We start from the raw sequence: 20,859 nt of genomic DNA on the forward strand, positions 1-20,859 counted from the left end.
CCGACGACAATGACCACGACAATGACCATGACAATGACCACGGCAATGCCGAGTCAGGTCGATAGAAGTAACTTTTTTTGCGAAACTACCACCTGGTTAAGAGATTACACCATCTTCGGAAACATCTCAAAATTCCCACGCTCACCTGACCGTCAAACTGTCGCCTCCAATCTACCCGTCAAATGTCCTGACGGTAAATACATTGGTTAAACAAAACTATCTTCAGGTATCTTCAAATGCCTTTTCTTAATTTAATATTACGTGCTTCTAAATGCATCTGCGACAACCTAGCAAACCTGGGGACAGCGTGCGACAGACAGCGCCCGCAATAAGCTACGATACCTGGCGACAAGCCAGCTGTCGGCGAGAAATTTCTATCTGGAAAGTTTTTCCGCGGCGCGCCGAGATCCGCTACGACTCGTTGAAGACTCCTCACGATCATGCCCGCGACACCCCGGCAAACATTCAGTCTGACCTTTCTGTCATGGGCCTTCTCCAGTGCCATAGTGAGGCCCACCGGAAATTGGAGGAACAGCACCTCATATTTCGCTTGGGCAGCTTGCAGCCCAGCGGTATGAACGTTGACTTCTCTAACTTTAGATAGTTCCTCTGTCCCTCTCTTCCCCATCTCCTTCCCAGATCTCCCTCTATCTTCCTGTCTCCACCTATATCCTTCCTTTGTCCCGCCCCCCTGACATCAGTCTGAAGAAGGGTCTCGACCCGAAACATCACCCATTCCTTCTCTCCTGAGATGCTGCCTGACCTGCTGAGTTACTCCAGCATTTTGTGAATAAATACCTTCGATTTTGTACCAGCATCCGCAGTTATTTTCTTACACTGCCTAGTCGCCGGCAGTCGCCTTAAAATCGCCTAAGTGGGACAGACCCTCAAAGAGAATGTCAGTCTGTTGGTCTGCAACAAAGTCCAGCTCTCCAGTGAGTGACGTTTGCTGTGGTCGGGAGAGGGAGTTGAAAGCTCTCCTGTGGCAAGCTGAACAGCTTTGATCTCATCTATAATGTATTTCTGGCAATTGCGCAAAACCCTTGTTTGATTTGATTGTCTTTTTACAAGAGGTGGACATGAATGTTTTGCCTGAGAGTGAGTCACTTGACATAGCAACCGAAGCTGAGGAAACATTGATTGAAGTAACTCGACAAGAGACTGCTGTTGCCATGTTGACCAAATTGTACCTGATTTAGTCGTGTGGTTTGGATTCACCTGAAGCGTTGGCCTGCTGCTATTTGTGTTGTAGTGCGAGGAATCAATTTGTCCAACTCGTGTTCCTTTTTCCTAATTAGCTAGTTAGTTAGTTTAGTTTATTGTCACGTGTACCGAGGTACAGTGAAAAGCTTTTGCTGCGTGCTAGCCAGTCAGCGGAAAAATGATTGCAGTCGAGCCATTTATAATGTACGGGTGTCAGGGATTCTGGGGAGAAGGCAGGAGAATGGAGTTAAGAGGGAGAGATAGATCAGCCATGATTGAATGGCGGAGTAGACTTGATGGGCCGAATGGCCTAATTATACCCCTATCACTCTTGACCTTAGTCATGTACAGATACATGATAGCCATGTACAGGTACATGATAGCCATGTACAGATACATGATAAAGCTAATGACATAAATAACGGTTAGTACAAGATAAAGCCAGTAAGTTCTGATCAAAGATAGTCCGAGGGTCTCCAATGAGGTAGATAGTAGTTCAGTAGTACTTCTCTAAGAAGCAAAGATTTTATTGAGTTATTTTGACTGTTTTGGTGATTTCTGTAATCATTGCTTATATCAGGAAGGATATTGAGGCTAATTGAAGTTTGACTCCTGTACAAAAGACATGCTGAAAGATTCACTTGATTAAATCGTAAGCAATTTTGCCAAGATAGTTCCTCCATCTCTTGAAATCTTTGCAAATTATCCATTTCTCAACAACAAAAAAGTGTCACTGTGTTACTGTCACCCTGATGTTTTGCGGATGGTAAATAGTCTTTGGTTGTTCAGGGATGTCTTCTCAAAAGCCCATTATAATGCATGTGCATGTGGTAAAATCAGAGCACAACATAATAGACAGGAGCAGCTGACCAAAGTACCCCTCTGTTGTTGAACAAGGTCATGGCAAAGCTCAAGTCAATGCAGCTCTGTATGGATTTGGTTGGGGCGTATTGGAGTGTTGTGTGCAGTTCTGGTCACCTCATTGCAAGAAGGATGTGGAGGCTTTGGAGAGGGTGCACAGGCTTCACAGACTACTGCCTGGATTAGAGGGTTTCAACTACAGACACAGGATGGAAGGTCTTGCATTATTTTGTCTGGAACGTCCAGAGGTTAAGGGGAGACTTGATAGAAACGTATAAAATTAAAAGTATAAAATTATAAAAATATGAAAAGTATAAAATTATAAAAGGACTGGACAAGCTCGTAGCAGGGAAAATGTTCCCAATGTTGGGGGAGTCCAGAACCAGGGGCCACAGTCTAAGAATAAAGGGGAGGCCATTTAAAACTGAGGTGAGAAGAAACTTTTTAACCCAGAGAGTTGTGAATTTGTGGAATTCTCTGCCACAGAGGGCAGTGGAGGCCAATTCACTGCATGGATTTAAAAGAGCGTTAGATAGAGCTCTAGGGGCAAGTGGAATCAAGGGATATGGGGAGAAGGCAGGCACGGGGTACTGATTGTGGATGATCAGCCATGATCACAATGAATGTCGTTGCTGGCTCGAAGGGCCGAATGGCCTCCTCATGCACCTATTTTCTATGACAATAGACAATAGACAATAGGTGCAGGAGTAGGCCATTCGGCCCTTTGAGCCAGCACCGCCCTTCAATGTGATCATGGCTGATCATTCTCAATCAGTACCCCGTTCCTGCCTTCTCCCCATACCCCCTGACTCCGCTATCCTTAAGAGCTCTATCTAGCTCTCTCTTGAATGCATTCAGAGACTTGGCCTCCACTGCCTTCTGAGGCAGAGAATTCCACAGATTTACAACTCTCTGACTGAAAAGTTTTTCATCATCTCCGTTCTAAATGGCCTACCCCTTATTCTTAAACTGTGGCCCCTGGTTCTGGACCCCCCAAACATTGGGAACATGTTTCCTGCCACTAACGTGTTCAACCCCTTAATAATCTTATATGTTTCGATAAGATCCCCTCTCATCCTTCTAAATTCCAGTGTTTACAAGCCTAGTCGCTCCAGTCTATGTTTCTATATTTCTAAATATATAAAATATGAGAAGCATAGAGAGTATAGACAGATCATTTTTTGCAGAGTGGAAATGGCCCATACTAGAGAGTGTAGGTATAATGTGCAAAGGGGACAGTTTATTGGAGATGTGCAGGGCCAGTGTCTTTACACGGAGAGTGGTGGCCACCTGGAATGCACTGCTGGGGGTGGTGGTGGAGCAGATACCATGGTGGGGTTTTACAGGCTTTAGGATAGGCACGTGATATGCAGGGTATAAAGGGATATGGATCATGTACAGGCAGTTTAACTTGGTATCATGTTCGGCAGCTAACATTGTGGCCCGATCCTATGTTATACTGTTCTATAGCCACAAAACTATAGACACAAGAACTGCAGATGCTGGTTTAAATCGAAGGTAGACACAAACTACTGGAGTAACTCAGCGGGTCAGGCAGCATCTCTGGAGAAAAGGAACGGGTGACGTTTCAGGTCGAGAGCCTTCTTCAGACAGAGAAGGGTCTAGACCCGAAACGTCACCCATTCCTTCTCTCCAGAGATGCTGCCTGTCCCGCTGAGTTACTCCAGCATTTCGTGTCTACCTTCGGTTTAATCCAGCATCTGCAGTTCCTTTCTTCACTATACTGTTCTATGTTCCATTTCCCTATCCTATCCCCATATCTATTGATCCCTGTAATAATCAGAAATCCGTTGACTTCATTTTTGAATTCAATCTATGATTGAACCTGCCTAGTCCTCCAGGGTAGAGAACTCAAAAGATTCACAGCCCTGCGAGTAAAAATATTCCTTCTAATATCTATGTTCGAATATCAGTTCTAAATTAATAAAATATTCCTGCATTTACCAATCCCCCACAAGGATGGTGTTGAGGCCCTCTCCATCCTATCCCCCCTGGTCCAATCCCTCCCCACCTATGTCCAAGACACCTCACGTGCTCCCCGTCTCCTCGATAACTTCTGGTTTCCAGGCCCCCACTCCCTCATCTTCACCATGGATGTCCAGTCACACTACACCTCCATCCCCCACATGGATGGTCTTGATGCCCTGACCCAGACCAGCATTTACCAATGTCAGGCTGGCTGACAAGGGCCTGGGCTATAGCTGAGAGGTTGAGCGGGCTTGGACTTGATTCCGTAGAATGCTGGAGGATGAGAGATGATGTGAGAGAGGTGGCGGTACAAAGGGTGGTGGGTGTATGGAACGAGATGCTGGAGGAGGTTGTTGAGGCAGATACGATCACAACGTTTGAAAATCAATTGGACAGGCATATGGAATGGACAGGTTTAGAGGAAGATGGGCCAAATGCAGGAAGGTGGGACTGGTGTAGATGTTGGTCGGTGTGGCACGTTTTGCCGAAGGGCCTATTTCCACGCTTTATGACCCTATGATTGATTGTTCGCTGTTTTGTCTCATCATCTGTTGTTAGACGGTGGTTTAACCTGTTGTTAGACGGTGGTTTAACCTGTTGTTAGACGATGGTTTAACCTGTTGTTAGACGGTGGTTTAGCCTGTTGTTAGACAGTGGTTTAACCTGTTGTTAGACGGTGGTTTAACCTGTTGTGAGACAGTGGTTTAGCCTGTTGTGAGACAGTGGTTTAGCCTGTTGTTAGACGGTGGTTTAACCTGTTGTTAGACAGTGGTTTAACCTGTTGTTAGATGGTGGTTTAACCTGTTGTTAGACGGTGGTTTAACCTGTTGTTAGACGATGGTTTAACCTGTTGTTAGACGGTGGTTTAACCTGTTGTTAGACGGTGGTTTAACCTGTTGTTAGACGGTGGTTTAACCTGTTGTTAGACGGTGGTTTAACCTGTTGTTAGACGGTGGTTTAACCTGTTATTAGACGATGGTTTAACCTGTTGTTAGACGGTGGTTTAACCTGTTGTTAGAAGATGGTTTAACCTGTTGTTAGACGGTGGTTTAACCTGTTGTTAGAAGGTGGTTTAACCTGTTGTTAGACAGTGGTTTAACCTGTTGTTAGACGGTGGTTCTAATCTGCAGCATCCTCAGCAACACATTTAGTAGGAGCATGTTTCCTTTTCTTCCCCCTCTGAGTTGTTTAGTTTAGTTTATCATTGTCACTTATACCGAGGTTTCGTGAAAATCCTTTCTGTGTGTGCTACCCACTCAAAGAAAAGACTAGACATGAATGCAAGCAAGCTGTCCGCTAGTGCCCAGATAACGGGTACATCATTTAGTGGAGGATAAAAGTCTGATTAAAGGTCTCCCATGAGGTCGATGGGAGGTCAGGACTACATTCTAGCTGATGAGAGGATGGTTCAGTTGCCTGATAACAGCAATGTTCCCCAATGTTTTAAATACAACTGTAGTTCAGGAGGTGATTCTTTGGCTGAGAAATGTCTTATGTCACACAAAGGCATGTTGCTGGAACTGGAGGCAGGATTCCTTTCAGAAGTGCAGGAGTTGCTGGCCGTAGCCCAGAGGCTATGTTCTAGGATCAGAAGTAAGACATCATCCATTGACACTCTATATCTCAGACTTCAGACAGTGCTGAACCTGGGACCATCCTGTCTCTTTGGTGTCCTATGGAAGGGACTACTTTTGGCAGCATCCTTTCAGGCAAGTCAGTAAACCCTAGCCGTGTCTACCTTCCCAGTAAGGTGTAAAACATCTCATCCATGCAGCAATGAAAATGAGGGTAGACACAAAATGCTGGAGTAACTCAGCGGGTCAGGCAGCATCTCGGGAGGGAAGGAATGGGTGACGTTTCGGGTCGAGACCCTTCTTCAGACTAATATCAGAGGAGGGGGTGGGACAAAGATAGGGTGTAGTCGGAGACAGGAAGACTAGTGGGAGAACTGGGAAGGGGGAGGGGATAGAGAGGGAAAGCAGGGGCCATCTGAAGTTAGAGAAGTCAATGTTCATACCGCTGGGGTGTAAACTACCCAAGCGAAAAATAAGGTGCTGTTCCTCCAATTTGTGCTGGGCTTCACTGTGACAATGGAGGAGGCCCAGGACAGAAAGGTCAGACTGGGAGTGGGAGGGGGTGTTGAAGTGCTCAGCCACCGGGAGATCAGGTTGGTTAAGGCCGACTGAGCGAAAGTGTTGAGTGAACCGATCGCCGAGCCTGCGTTTGGTCTCGCCGATGTAGAGAAGTTAACATCTGGAACAGCGGATACGGTAGATGAGGTTGGAGGAGGTGCAGGTGAACCTCTGCCTTACCTGGAAAGACTGTTTGGGTCCTTGTTTGGAGTCGAGGGGGGAGATAAAGGGACAGGTGTTGCATCTCCTGCGGTTGCTGGGAAAGTAAAATGAAAATGAAAATGAGAGCAGGGTGCCCTCCTGCACCATCTCTGCTAGTCTCGGCTAATATTTATTCCGCGGCCAAAATCAGGAAGGAAAAGCACATTATTTGTTTGATTATCTCAAAGCTATGCTTAAGTTGATAAATCCAAATTATTTACAACATTGAAGTAAAAGTAATGTTTGAGGACTGGACACTCCTTTGATCCCCTGCAGTCCCTGCAGTTACAATACAACGTACGTGGTTGGAGATGGGAAGAGTTTTCTCTCAGTTCCTTCTGGACTGAGTGGGGTGTGAAACCTCTAAGGCCCTTCTGTGTAATCAGCACACACCTCAGCGGGTGGAATCAAAGGAGACAGACTGACCTTTCTCACTTCACTTGCCTCAAGTTCACAAGTCATAGGAGTAGAATTAGGCCATTCCGACCATCAGCCATGATTGAATGGCGAGATTCAATCATGGCTGACCTCTGCCACCTAAGCCCATTTTCCTCCCTTCTCCCCATAAACCTTGACAGTTCTAATCAAGAACTGATTCTTGATTGTAATATTTGATGTTGATTTATGAGTTGATTGCTTCCGTCACTTTCAGGCCCCCAGACCTTGCAACTTCTCCAGAAACGTGCATGAACCAGATAGGCTATTTGTATTGCGTTTCGCTTGGTTTTCATAGTGCTCTTCATGGTGCTTTGGGGCCACTCTTTGGAAAAGTGAACCAGACGTCATCACATAAAGTGTAAGAAAATAACTGCAGATGCTGGTACAAATCGAAGGTCTGAAGAAGGGTCTCGACCCGAAACGTCACTCATCACATAAAGTAATACATTAGAAAATTATTGTAAGAGATTAATCTTATTCATTGCTGTTTTCCAACCTACAGAACTATAATGCATGTCTGCTAAAGATATGAACATTCTAGGTTTTTAAAATTCACAGAGTTTGTAAGATAAAACTGAGTTATGAGAAAAATACTTCGGTGTAAGGTCACACACGTGACCAGTCATATTTGACCTCTGACCCCTAAACAAACATTGTCAGCATAACATATAAAATTTTCACTTGATAAACTTTGACACATATAAGTCATACATACAGTACAAAACAATATACCTGTAATGCTTTCAGAATTAGAAGAGATGTATTCCACAATTTTTCATATTTTTGGTCACACACGCGACCAAGAATGGCCCTTTGGCTTTACAAGTTATGTTAGAAGAGCAGGGAGAAATCAGCGGAGAAATAAATGGCATTGAGAATAATCATGTCACCGTTCTTGTTTCTTCTAGGATTGCAAGTGGCTTTGGTGGTGCCCTGTTTGTTTACTTCCACAGAAAAATAGTGGCAATCATGAGGAAACAAAAAACCATAAACAAGTTCTTAATGAAAAAGTAAGTATGACATGTTGTTTCATTACTTAAACGTTTAAGACATATTCGTATTCCCTGTGACCTGTGTGGGTTTTCCCCGAGATAGAGTCATAGAGTCATAGAGTCATAGAGTCCTACAGCACTACAGCACAGAAATAGGCCCTTCGGCCCATCGTGTCCGTGCCGCCCGTTACCAAACACAGTCTAATTTTAATCCCATTTTCCCGCATTTGGACCGTAGCCCTGAATGTTGTAGCATTTCAAGTGCCCATCCAAATGCCTCTTAAACGTTGTGAATGTTCCCGCCTCCACCACCACCCCAGGCAGTGAGTTCCAGACTCCAACCACCCTCTGGGTGAAAAAGTTATTTCTCACATCCCCCCAAAACCTCCCTCCCCTTACCCTGTATCTATGTCCCCTCGTTGTTGAACCTTCCACCAGTGGAAGAAGTTCCCCCCATCTACCTTATCTATGCCCCTCATGATCTTGTACACCTCGATCATGTCCCCTCTCAGCCTTCTCTGCTCCAGGGAAAACAACCCCAGTCTGCTCAGTCTCTCCTCATAGCCGAGGCCCTTCATCCCTGGCAGCATCCTGGTGAATCTCCTCTGCACCCTCTCCAAAGCTATCACATCCTTTCTATAATGTGGTGACCAGAACTGTACACAATACTCCAGCTGTGGCCTCACCAGTGTTCTGTACAATTCCATCATTACCCCCCTACTTTTATATTCGATGCCCCGGCTAATGAAGGCCAGTAACCCATATGCCTTTTTGACCACCCTGTCCACCTGTCCTGCTGCCTTCAAGGACTTGTGTACCTGTACTCCAAGGTCCCTCTGTACCCCTGTCTTCCCTAGGGTCCTTCCATTCATGGTGTACTCCCTCTCCAAGTTATTCCTGCCAAAGTGCATCACCTCGCACTTTTCAGGATTAAATTCCATCTGCCAATGCTCCGCCCATCTGACCATCTCATCTATATCTTCCTGCAGCTTGCAGATCCCTTCCTCGCTATTCACCACCCCCCCTAACTTTGTGTCATCTGCAAACTTGCTGATCATGCCCTGTACGTTGACATCCAGATCATTAATGTAGATTACAAACAGTAAGGGACCCAACACGTTCTCCCCGTGACCTGCTTGGGTTTTCTCCGAGATCTTTGGTTTCCTCTTTGGTAAGGAGATCTTATCGAAACGTATAAGATTATTAAGGGGTTGGACACGTTAGAGGCAGGAAACATGTTCCCAATGTTGGAGGGGGGGTCCAGAACCAGGGGCCACAGTTTAAGAATCAGGGGTAGGCCATTTAGAACTGAGATGAGGAAAAACGTTTTCAGTCAGAGAGTTGTGAATCTGTGGAATTCTCTGCCTCAGAAGGCAGTGGAGGCCAATTCTCTGAATGCATTCAAGAGAGAGCTAGATAGAGCTCTTAAGGTTAGCGGAGTCAGGGGGTATGGGGAGAAGGCAGGAACGGGGTACTGATTGAGAATGATCAGCCATGATCACATTGAATGGACTCGAAGGGCCGAATGGCCTCCTCCTGCACCTATTGTCTATTGTCCTCCCACACTCCAAAAACGTACAGGTTTGTAGGGATATTTGCTTGGTAAAAGTGTAAATTGACCCTAGTGTGTGTAGGATAGTGTTAATGTGCGGGGATCGCTGGTCGGTGTGGACTCTGTGGGCCAAAGGGCCTGCTTCCGCGTTAAACTGAAAACTGAACTAAATGATTATATTGACAAGGTATTAGTGTAGTTTAGTTTAATTTAGAGATACAGCACGGAAACAGGCCCTTCGGCCCACCGAGTCCGTGCCGACTGTCGATACCTATACACTAGCACCATCCTACATATTCGGGATAATTTACAATTTTACCAAAGCCAATTAACCTACAAACCTGAACGTCTTTGGAGTGTGGGAAGAAACCGGAGATCTCGGAGAAAACCCACACAGGTCACGGGGAAAACGTACAAACTCCGTACAGACAGCACCCATAGTCGGGATGGAACCCGGGTCTCTTGCGCTGTAAGGCAGCAACTCTACCGCTGCGCCACCGTGCCACCCCATTGTGTAGTTTCTTTACAAATTGGACAAGACTCCTGCCCCAAGCTCCCATGTACTGTTGTGGTATTTAACACCTTTCCAAGCACTGGTTCCAAAATTGTGCATAATCTGATTCAACAGTCAGTTTGTATATTATCACAATAGATTTTGAATCCCAAGTGTGAATCAAAAAGAGAAAATATCTCTTCATCTTCCAAAATAAAACAGAACCTGCTGGGAAAACTCGGCAGGTGAGACAGCTTCACAGGAGAGAAGAACAGATTCATCTTTTTTGGTCGATAACCTTTCTTTTGAACCTTTATTTCATGGAAGGTCAGTCATCTGCAGAGTGAGCTCTGAGACCTTGACCTAGGCGGCACGGTGGCGCAGCGGTAGAGTTGCTGCCTTGCAGCGAATGCAGCGCCGGAGACCCGGGTTCCATCCCGACTACGGGTGCTGTCTGTACGGAGTTTGTACGTTCTCCCCATGGGTTTTCTCCGAGATCTTCGGTTTCCTCCCACATTCCAAAGACGTACAGGTTTGTAGGTTAATTGGCTTGGTAAATGTAAAAATTGTCCCTAGTGGGTGTGGGATAGTGTTAATGTGCGGGGATCGCTGGGCGGCGCGGACCCGGTGGGCCGAAGGATTCCATGCTGCATCTCTAAACTAAACTAAACCTTTTCCACATTTGTGCTTCATCAGCTGAGTACTTCCAAGGCTTAGTTTAATCTCAGATTTGCAAGCATCAACGGCATTTGGATGAATTTTTCTTCAACTCTTAAGTTTAATACAAGCACTGTTAAGCAGTTGGTGTTTAAACAGACCCTAACAGCATGCCAAGATGCTTGTTAAATGTGGCATTTCTAATACATGGGCACATGTGCAGAAAATGGAGGGGTATGGACCAGGCAGAGAAGATGTTTAACTTGGTATCACAGACATGATGAGCCAAAGGGCCTGTTCCTAAGCCGACTGTGCATTGTTCTATATTCTGCTCCATGTGCATCATATTAATAGATGTTTGGAAGATGCAGCTTTGTATGATCTGCAGAATGTGCTGCAATGAGACATGACATTGAATGAAACTCTCTCCTTTCTTTCAGGCGCCTGCTATATCCGGCACTGGTGACTTTGCTCATTTCTACTCTGTCGTTTCCTCCTGGCTTTGGCCAGTTCATGGCTGGAGAGGTAGATTTTATTTATATCTGTGCTGAACGTATGAATCTTTATGTCTGTCAGGGGCCAGCTTCCTCTCAGTCTGAAGAAGGGTCAAGACCCAAAATGCCACCCATTCCTTCCGTCCACAGATGCTGCCTGTCCCGCCGAGTTCCTCCAGCATTTCGTGTCTATCTAGGGGGTGAGATTAGAGTAGGTAAGGGGAGTAGACGTTTCGCCAGCACTCCAGCATTTTGTGTCTATCTTTGCAATTAAAATTGATTGAGTTAAAAAAGGGCAGCTTTCCAAATCAAATCACCTTGAACGATGAATTGTTAAATGGTCAGTTTTGTATTGCTGACAATGCAATTATTTTAGAAAGTTGGCTTTGTAAACCTTCAAAAGAGTTTGTATTCCTACATAAAACACTCTTCATCTCCTATTGGTTGTACGTTTTGGTTTAATGTTACACAAAGTTCAGTTGCTTCTTGCAAGCGCTGAAAATGTATTTACATAATGAGAGTCAACAAGAAGACTTTGTCATTACCATTAGACGCAAGGAACTGCAGATGCTGGTTTACAAAAAAAGACATGGGTTAACGTAGTGGGTCAGGCAGCATCTCTGGAGAACATGGATACCTCATCTCCTGCATTCGGAGTTCCCAACTTAGACTCCTTTACATCACCGAGATCAAGTGTAAGCTCCGTGACCATTTTGCTGAACACTTGTGCTCGGTCCATCAAGGCCTGCTGGGATCTCCCGGTTGTTAACCATTTTAACACCCCTTCCCATTCCCACACTGACGTTTCTGTCCTGGGCCTCCATCATTGCCAGAGTCAGGCCACACAAAAACTGCAGGATCAGCACCTCACTTGGGTAGCTTGAAACCCACGGGATGAACTTTAGATTCTCCAATATGAGGTGACTACTTACAAGCAACCCTTTGTTTCCTCTTCTTCCTTCTTTCTCTCCTTTTTCCCTCCCCGCCTTCCCCGTGCCCCGCCTTCCCCGCCTCCGCCCCTCCCCGCCTTCCCCCCTCCCTGCCTTCCCCTTACCCCACCTTCCCCGTACCGCACCCCACGTGCCTCGCCTTCCCCGTGCCCCGCCTTCCCCGTACCCCGCCTTCCCCCCCGCCCCGCCTTCCCTCCTACCCGCCTTCCCTGTGCCGCGCCCCCGTGCCTCGCCTTCCCCGTGCCTCGCCTTCCCCGTGCCCCGCCTTCCCCCCTCCCCACCTTCCCCCTCCCCGCCTTCCCTGTGCCAAGCCTTCCCCCCTCCCCGCCCTCCCCACCTTCCCCATGCCCCGCCTTCCCCCCTCCCTGCCCTCCCCGTGCCCCACCTTCCCCGTGCCCCACCTGCACTTGCACCCATTTCCCCCCTTCCTCTCCCCCCCTGTTCCTATCATTCCTACATTCCAATATATTCCTTCCTTTAGCATCACTTCTATCTTTACCGCGCACCTTTTCTCTTTTCATCTCTGGCCTTTGTCCAACCATCTGCTTAGAAACATAGAAGCATAGACAATAGGTGCAGGAGGAGGCCATTCGGCCCTTCAAGCCAGCACCACCATTCATTGTGATCATGGCTGATCATCCACAATCAGTACCCCGTGCCTGCCTTCTCCCCATACCCCCTGATTCCACTAACCCCTAGAGCTCTATCTAACTCTCTTAAATACATCCAGTGAATTGCCCTCCACTGCCTTCTGTGGCAGAGAATTCCACAAATTCACAACTCTCTGGGTGAAAAAGTTTCTTCCCACCTCAGTTTTAAATGTCCTCCCCTTTATTCTAAGACTGTGGCCCCTGGTTCTGGACTCCCCCCAACATTGGGAACATTTTTCCTGCATCTAGCTTGTCCAGTCCTTTTATAATTGCACACGTCTCTATAAGATCCCCTCTCATCCTTCTAAACTCCAGTGAATACAAGCCTAGTCTTTCCAATCTGGCCTAGTCTTTTCAATCTGAATCAATAACCCCCCACCAATATCTACCTATCACTCACCAGGCTTTGTCCTGCCCCTCCTTTCTTCCAGCTTTCTCTTCCCCCCTCCCATCCCCCCCCTCCCCCTACCCCCCCAATCAGTCAACAGAAGGGTGCCAACCCTATCCACATTCCCCAGAGATGCTTCCTGACCTGCTGAGTTACCCCAGCACTGTGTGTCTCTTTCAGTGATTTCCTTTGTAGGTTATGGAAGCAGAGGCACTGTGTGTTTTCACATTTCAGAGGAAATGAACGAATGCCCTTCCTTCCTGCTGCTTTGACATTTACACACGTTATCTACATACCACTGGATAGAATGAACTATTTCCTTTGGACGTTAACCTTTCACGACAATAAATGCGGGACATGTGAGAAGGATGGTTGGCAGCCATCTTCAATTATGTATCGTTGACTCATCACCACAATGCCCATTCCTGCAATCCCTTCACGTATTGCCTTGGCTATGATTTCAATCAATTCTATAAGACCGCATTCATTCACGATGGCTATCATTTTAAAGTCACTAATAGATGCCTATTTGCTGCAAATTGGAGCAGCTGGCAGCACTGGTTTATAATGAAGCATTGTCTCAAAGAGATTCCACAACAATGAGTTGAGAATGCCCAGCACCATCCACCTAATTGGTTCATATGTCCAGATTACATTGTTCATAAAAGGTTGATTAGTCCGTCAGAAAGAATAAAATATTAATCAGTGAAAGGAAAATTCCACTCTGGTATAGTTTAAAGAAAGTTAATTAGTCAGAGTGTAAAGTGCAAATTGAGACAATTTGTCTTGCAGAATTGCAACAAATGTCATTGTCTTTGAAATCCTCTTGCCTTTGTTAAATGGTTAAAGTAATACAAGCTAATGATAAAGTTTGTAAACTTTTATATCATCGGAAATTGGGAACAGAGAAGGCAGTAATTGCACACAGGGGTCTGTGCATGAAGAATTTGATATTGAAGGCAGACTCAGAATGCTGGAGTAACTCAGCGGGACAGGCAGCATCTCTGGAGAGAAGGAATAGGAGTTGACCTCCCACTCTCCTGACATCAGTCTGAAGAAGAGTCTCGACCCGAAACATCACCCATTCCTTCAGTGGATATTTTTAAGGCAGAGATAGATAGATTGTTGATAGTACTGGTGTCCGGGGTTATGGGGAGAAGGCAGGAAAATGGAGTTAAAGGGGAGAGATAGATCAGCCATGATTGAATGGTGGAGTAGACTTGCTGGGCCGAATGGCTTAATTCTTCTCCAATCACTTATGAACTTTCCCAATTTGTCCTTTCTACAGATATTATAGTATGGAAATGTTAGCATCCAGGAATTTGTTACATCGTATTCTTTAACATTGCATTCTTTAAACTGAGTTTATGCTTTTAATATTTGTTTAATTTGCAATTACCCACACAAGTCTTCCTTCAGTAATTATTCTTTCCCAGTTCATATGTATTTTGTCAATTTTGAACCTTGGCTGCTAAGGTCTTGTCCATTTTGTTACAATCCCCCTTTTTGGGTATCTTCCTCACAAAACTACTGTCAATCTTCTCGATTGTACAACTAGTTATAAGCTTAAGATAGACACAAAATGCTGGAGTAACTCAGCGGGACAGGCAGCATCTCTGGAGAGAAGGAATAGGTAATGTTTCGGGTTGAGACCCTTCTTCAGACTTAGTCCTGTAATTCGAAAGGCCAACATGAACAAGATGTATTTTTGATCAAAGAAATTCCATCCAATTCCATTCCGTGGTGGCGCAGCGGTAGCGTTGCTGCCTCACAGCGCCAGAGACCCGGGTTCCATCCCGACTATGGGTCCTGTCAGTAAGGAGTTTGTACGTTCTCCCCGTGACCTGCGTGGGTTTTCTCCGGGATCTCCGATTTCCTTCCACACTCCAAAGACGTACAGGTTTGCAGGTTAATTGCCTTGGTATAAATGGAAAAAAATGTTTCCTTTGTGTAGGGTAGTGTTAATGTGTGGGGATCGCTGGTCGCGGCAGACTCGGTGGGCCGAAGGGCCTGGTTCCGCGGTGTATCTCTAAACTAAACTAGACCAGCATTGTAGAAAGAAGAACGCCATTCGCACAAGAAACGTAAAGATCTGTTTACCCAAATTGAAAATGTCTTTGCAGATGCAGCATGGTATTGGGCATGGGAGGCCACAGGAACCACTCTAACCTGAACCATTCATATAACCATACAACCATATAACAATTACAGCACGGAAACAGGCCCGTTCGGCCCTACCAGTCCACGCCGACCACTTTCTCTGACCTAGTCTCATCTACCTGCTCTCAGACCATAACCCTCCAATCCCCTCCCATCCATAAACCTATCCAATTTACTCTTAAATAATAAAATCGAGCCTGCCTCCACCACTTCCACCGGAAGCTCAATCCATACAGCCACCACCCTCTGAGTAAAGAAGTTACCCCTCATGTTACCCCTAAACTTTTGTCCTTTAATTCTGAAGTTATGTTCCCTTGTTGGAATCTTCCCCACTCTCAAAGGGAAAAGCCTACCCACGTCAACTCTGTCCGTCCCTCTTAAAATTTTAAAAACCTCAGTCATGGTCTTGCAATCTGTCAGCAAGACAGGCAGATTGGTTGTAGGTTCATTGGCCCGTTTAATGTAAATTTTCCCTAGGATGTAGGATAGCGTAGGGTAGCGTTAATGTAGGATAGGATAGTGTAGGATAGCGTTAATGTGCGGGGATCACTGGTCAGCTGGTGGGCCGAAGGGCCTGTTTCCACGCTCTGTCTCTAAACTAGTACTCAGTACTTGCACTCTGAGTGGAATACCTGTGTTCCCTGTTAACAACCTTGGATAAAGTGATTGAACATCAAACAATTTTGAACATCGACTTCTCCAACTTTAGATAGTTCCTCTGTCCCTCTCTTCCCCTCCCCATTCCCAGATCTCCCTCTATCTTCTTGTCTCCACCTATATCCTTCCTTTGTCCCGCCCCCCTGACATCAGTCTGAAGAAGGGTCTCGACCCGAAACGTCACCCATTCCTTCTCTCCTGAGATGCTGCCTGACCTGCTGAGTTACTCCAGCATTTTGTGAATAAATACCTTCGATTTGTACCAGCATCTGCAGTTATTTTCTTATACTACCTTGGATAAAATTAAGATCTGTGGGAAAGTTCAAGAAGGGATAAGAGAATAAGGTCAGGTAAAATCGGGACCGGTGTGAAAGGGGAGGTGAAGACCGAATTAAAGGTGTTGTATTTGAATGTGCGCAGTAGAAGAAACAGAGTGGATGAGCTTGTGGCCAAGTTTGCGGGTGATACGAAGGTAGGTGGAGGGGCAGGTAGTGTAGAGAAAGCAGGGACTCTGCAGAAGGACATGGACAGGTTGGGAGAGTGGGCAGAGAAGTGGCAGATGGAATACACTGTAGCAAAGTGTGGAGTCAGGCATTTTGGTAGTAGGAATAAAGGCATAGACTATTATCTAAATGGGGAGAGAATCCTGAATTCGGAGGTGCAAAGGGACTTGGGAGTGTTGGTGCAGGATTCCCAAAAAGTTAATCTGCAAGTCAAATCAGTAGTAAAGAAAGCAAACTCAATGTTAGCATTCATATCAAGAGGGCTTGTATACAAAAACAGGGGTGTGATGCCGAGGCTCTATAAGGCGCTGGTAAAGCCGCATTTGGAATATTGTGAGCAATTTTGGGCTCCATATCTGAGGAAGGATGTGCTGGCTCTGGAGTCCAGAGGAGGTTTACAAGAATGATCCCAGGAATGAGTAGGTTAACCTATGACGAGTGTTTGTTGGCATTGGGCCTGTACTCGCTGGAGTTTAGAAGAATGAGGGGGGATCTCATTGAAAGGTACAGAATAGTGAAAGGCCTGGATAGACTGGATGTGGAGAGGATGTTTCCACTAGTGGGAGAGTCTAGGACTAGAGGTCACAGCCTCAGAATGAAAGGATGTTCTTTTAGGAAGGAGATGAGGAGGAATTTCTTTAGTCAGAGGGTGGTGAATCTGTGGAATTCTTTGTCACAGAAGGCTCCGATTAAGTGGATATATTTAAGGCAGATAGATAGATTCTTGATTAGTACGGGTGTCAGAGGTTATGGGGAGAAGGCAGGAGAATGGGGTTAAGAGAGAGAGAGAGAGAGAGAGAGATCAACCATGATTGAATGTGGGAGTAGACTTGATGGGCCGAATGGCCTAATTCTGCACCTATCACTTATGATCTTATGATCTCATGCAAAGTAAATATTTTTGGAGTTCAAAAAGATAAATAAGTTGTAAATTCAACGCTCTTTTGGTAGAAGTAACTAACAGGCAGATCTAGTGAAGTGTTACAAATAGTAGAATCATTCAAACATTGTTCAGTTTTATGAGGTTCATTGTTATGTTTCAAATCTATCCGACTGTGTAAAATGTACCCAATGTTTGGCAGTGGGAGAATTGGGGCTGCAGTTCACTCTCAGAGCTGGTTGCTCTGCTTCATCAGCCCCTGGTGTGTGAGTGGAGCAGATTCTTTCTCAACCTCATCACTTGTTTGTCTTGCGTTTGTACATGCTGTGGATTATGTGTGTGGTGCTCATTATGTTTATCTCCCAGCTCACCCAGAAGGAGACGTTGGTGACCCTGTTTGACAACAGGACATGGGCAAAGCAAGGCGTCGCAGAGGAATTTGACTACATTGGGATTTCGGAGGCCTGGAAAAATCCTCGAGCAAATGTCTTTGTGACACTCGTGATATTCATCCTGATGAAGGTGGGTGAATGATAAACTAGTTCCACCAGTAAATGTCAAGAGCAGTAACGTGGCATTTAGGTTTAAGTGAAAGAACAAGGGCCACCCTTCAGCTTTAGTATGAGTATTGCTAATGTAAAGCGAAAGGCAGCTTGTTGTTTCTCCTGCCTTCCTCCTCTGTCACTGAACTTTACGCTGGGGAATGATGCCCTGCTCCCACCTCTATTTGAAAACAAAATCCCAGCATTTCAGTTATCTTCTCAAGTCTCTTTCAAAACGACAGACGTCGATTAGAAATTAAAGAGAGCTCCTGCTTTTCAGTGTCATTGTCACTTGAGAACTTTGTGTTATTTTATGATTAGTCAAGTGTCAAGAGTCAAGAGTGTTTTATTGCCATATGTCCCAGATAGAACAAACATTCTTACAAGCAGTAGCAGACACAATATGTAAACACAGTACACAGTAAACAATATAAAGAACCAAAACAAAGTTCAATGTGTGTGTGTATATATATATACATATATATATATATCAACACACACATACAGTGCATACACATTTGAACTTATCGAGATATATAAAATCGGGATATATAAAATCGAGATATATAAATCATATATATAAAATCGAGATATATAAAATCGAGATATATAAAATCATGAAAGGAATAGATCGGGTAGACGCACAAAGTCTGATTCCTCAACATTCATGTCCATTTATGACAATCTTGTGTAAATGGACCATTGAAGACTGTTGGCATCAAAACTGTCCGTTCACCCAAATAAGCAGGCCCACATTAGACCCAGTGGTAGGGGTGCCAACTTCCTCACTCCCAAATACGGGACAAGGTGACGTCACAGCCGCGTACTGCACGTGACCTCGCCCAGCCAGCTGCCACGTGCTCCCGCCCCACCAATGGTGGTCGCCCTGGCCAGGAGGTGGGTTCCCACGCAACCTCCGACTGGCACCGCCCGGGCATTGTATACGAGTCAAAGTTCTTCCAGGGAAATAATGTGGAGACCAAACCCCTCTGATAGGAGGCAGCAGCGGTAGAGTTGCTGCCTTACAGTGCCAGAGAGCAGGTTCGATCCTGACCACGGGTGCTGTTTGTACGTTCTTCCCGTGACCTGTGTGTGTTTTCTCCGGGATCTTCAATTTCCTCCCACACTCCAAAGACGTACAGGTTTGTAGGTTAATTGGCTTGGTAAAAATTGTAAACCGACCCTTGTGTGTGTAGGATAGTGTTAGTGTGCGGGGATCGCTGGTCGGTGCCGACTCGGTGGGCCGAAGGGCCTGTTCCCTCTCAGTATCTCTAAACTAAGAACTAAATGTCATCATTAGTTTGCAGAGACTTTGACTGTACATGCATTACCATCAGCAGTACGTCAATCCCAGGCCCTTGGGTTTAAACTTCCAGCTTCTCTTCAGCTACTTAGCACACAATATGTATCCTGCTCTTCGACCTGTGTAGGAAGGAACTGCAGATGCTGGTTTAAACCGAAGATAGACACAAAAAGCTGGAGCGACTCAGCGGGACAGGCAGCATCTCTGGAGAGAAGGAATGAGTGACCTCTCCGGTCGAGACCCTTCTTTAGACAGAGAGTTTGGGGAAAGAGAAACAAGAGACGTAGACGGTGATATAGAGAGATATAGAACTCCATGTCACCACCTATATCTCGCGTTCCCCTTTTCCTGACTCTCGATCTGATGAAGGGTCTCGATCCAAAGTGTCACCTGTTCCGCTTCTCCAGAGATGCTGTCTGAGCCGCTGAGTTACTCCAGCTTTTTGTGTCCATATCTTCTGCTCTCTGACATTATGCTGTTGCTTACATCAGACAGGGTTGTATCACTGCTGTATCCATAATGCACCCTCCACCCTCATCACCGCCGTCTGGTGTTAACTGGCGCCTTCCTCTCAAGCCATTGACCACCTGCACACAGCCCTGCAAATTAGCAGCTATCACAACCAGGATCTGATTAATCATTGATCTCAAATCCATGTCAGTCGTTTTAATAGACTATCAAATTATCTCACAGGGTGTCTGATCCTGAAAGCAGAAATTCACACAAACATATTCTCTGTATCAAAGCCACTCTGGAAAGCAATTGTAATTTCTTTTTTTTGGGTTATATTGTGATCTCTTGTGTCTAAATTGCAGAGTATGTTAACTCTAACTTGTATAAGGAATGACCAAATGCTGATTTGCTTCAGAGAAACAGATCTACAATGTCACTGCGTTAAACAAAATTGCTTTAACGCAACATTTCTCTTTTTTTTGGGATGAGAAATGCTGTGTTAAAGCAATTATTTTTGCTGCTGCTGAGGTTATTAAACAGAATTCATCACCCAGGGCGGTCACGTTGGCACAGCAGTAGAGTTGCTGCCTCAAGGGCCTGTCCCACAAAGGCAATCTTTTAGGCGACTGCCGGCGACTGTCAAAGTCGTAGCAGATCGCCAAACTTTTCTTTTACCCGACGACAATGACCACGACAATGCCGAGTCAGGTTGAGATTACAGCGTCTTCTGAAACATCGCAAAATTCCCAGGCTGTCAATGCTTCTCCGCCGTCCTAATTTTCGCTGAAATCACTGACAAGTCGGTAAGTACTTGAGAGTTTTGAACTATAACATCTTGCCCGGGTTACTTAAAAACCAAGCTTCACTGTAACAAGGAATAAACTGGATTGACTTCCAGTTTACTAATAGCTGTATTAAAAATTTTTTTTTTAAGTGGTTCAATGGATTTTTGTGAAAAGTGTGTGGGCATTCGTTGAAAATGTAAGGGAAATGTATATCTGGTTTCTGGGTTGCATATCTGGGTTGGGAGCTCACTTTAAATGTAATCGCTGAGACCAAAAACATCATGAAAATTCCCACGCTGTCAATGCTTCTCCGGCGTCTCACATTCCCGGATGGCCCTGAGGTCATCCAGCTGCTTTTCCAATTCCACCACACGTCCATTCAGGAGCCACACCTGGACACAGTTCTTGCAGGTGTAGCTCCCAGAAGCTCCAGCGGTGTCCCTACCTTCCCACATCCTGCAGGAAACACACTGCACCAACTTGTCCGCCATTACTTTAGTGTCAAAAACAAATCAGGCTCAAAAACAAGCGTAGCCTCCTCGCCTCAGCCTCCTCCCCTCGGCCTCCTCCCCTCGG

At 45.5% G+C, this 20,859-nt stretch overlaps 1 protein-coding gene across 3 annotated transcripts in view; it reads left to right on the forward strand.

The window, feature by feature from the left end:
- The window catches only part of LOC144599376 (chloride channel protein 2-like), a 406,358-nt gene that overhangs the window by 235,483 nt on the left and 150,016 nt on the right, over positions 1–20,859 (forward strand). For all 3 annotated transcript variants that reach the window (XM_078410172.1, XM_078410174.1, XM_078410173.1), the window contains exons 10-12: positions 7,733–7,834; positions 10,959–11,043; positions 17,567–17,722. In XM_078410172.1, the coding sequence (XP_078266298.1) occupies positions 7,733–7,834; positions 10,959–11,043; positions 17,567–17,722 (343 nt within the window). The remainder of the gene's footprint in view (positions 1–7,732; positions 7,835–10,958; positions 11,044–17,566; positions 17,723–20,859) is intronic.

Source organism: Rhinoraja longicauda, chromosome 13 (assembly GCF_053455715.1).
Source record: "Rhinoraja longicauda isolate Sanriku21f chromosome 13, sRhiLon1.1, whole genome shotgun sequence".
Taxonomy (NCBI): domain Eukaryota; kingdom Metazoa; phylum Chordata; class Chondrichthyes; order Rajiformes; family Arhynchobatidae; genus Rhinoraja; species Rhinoraja longicauda.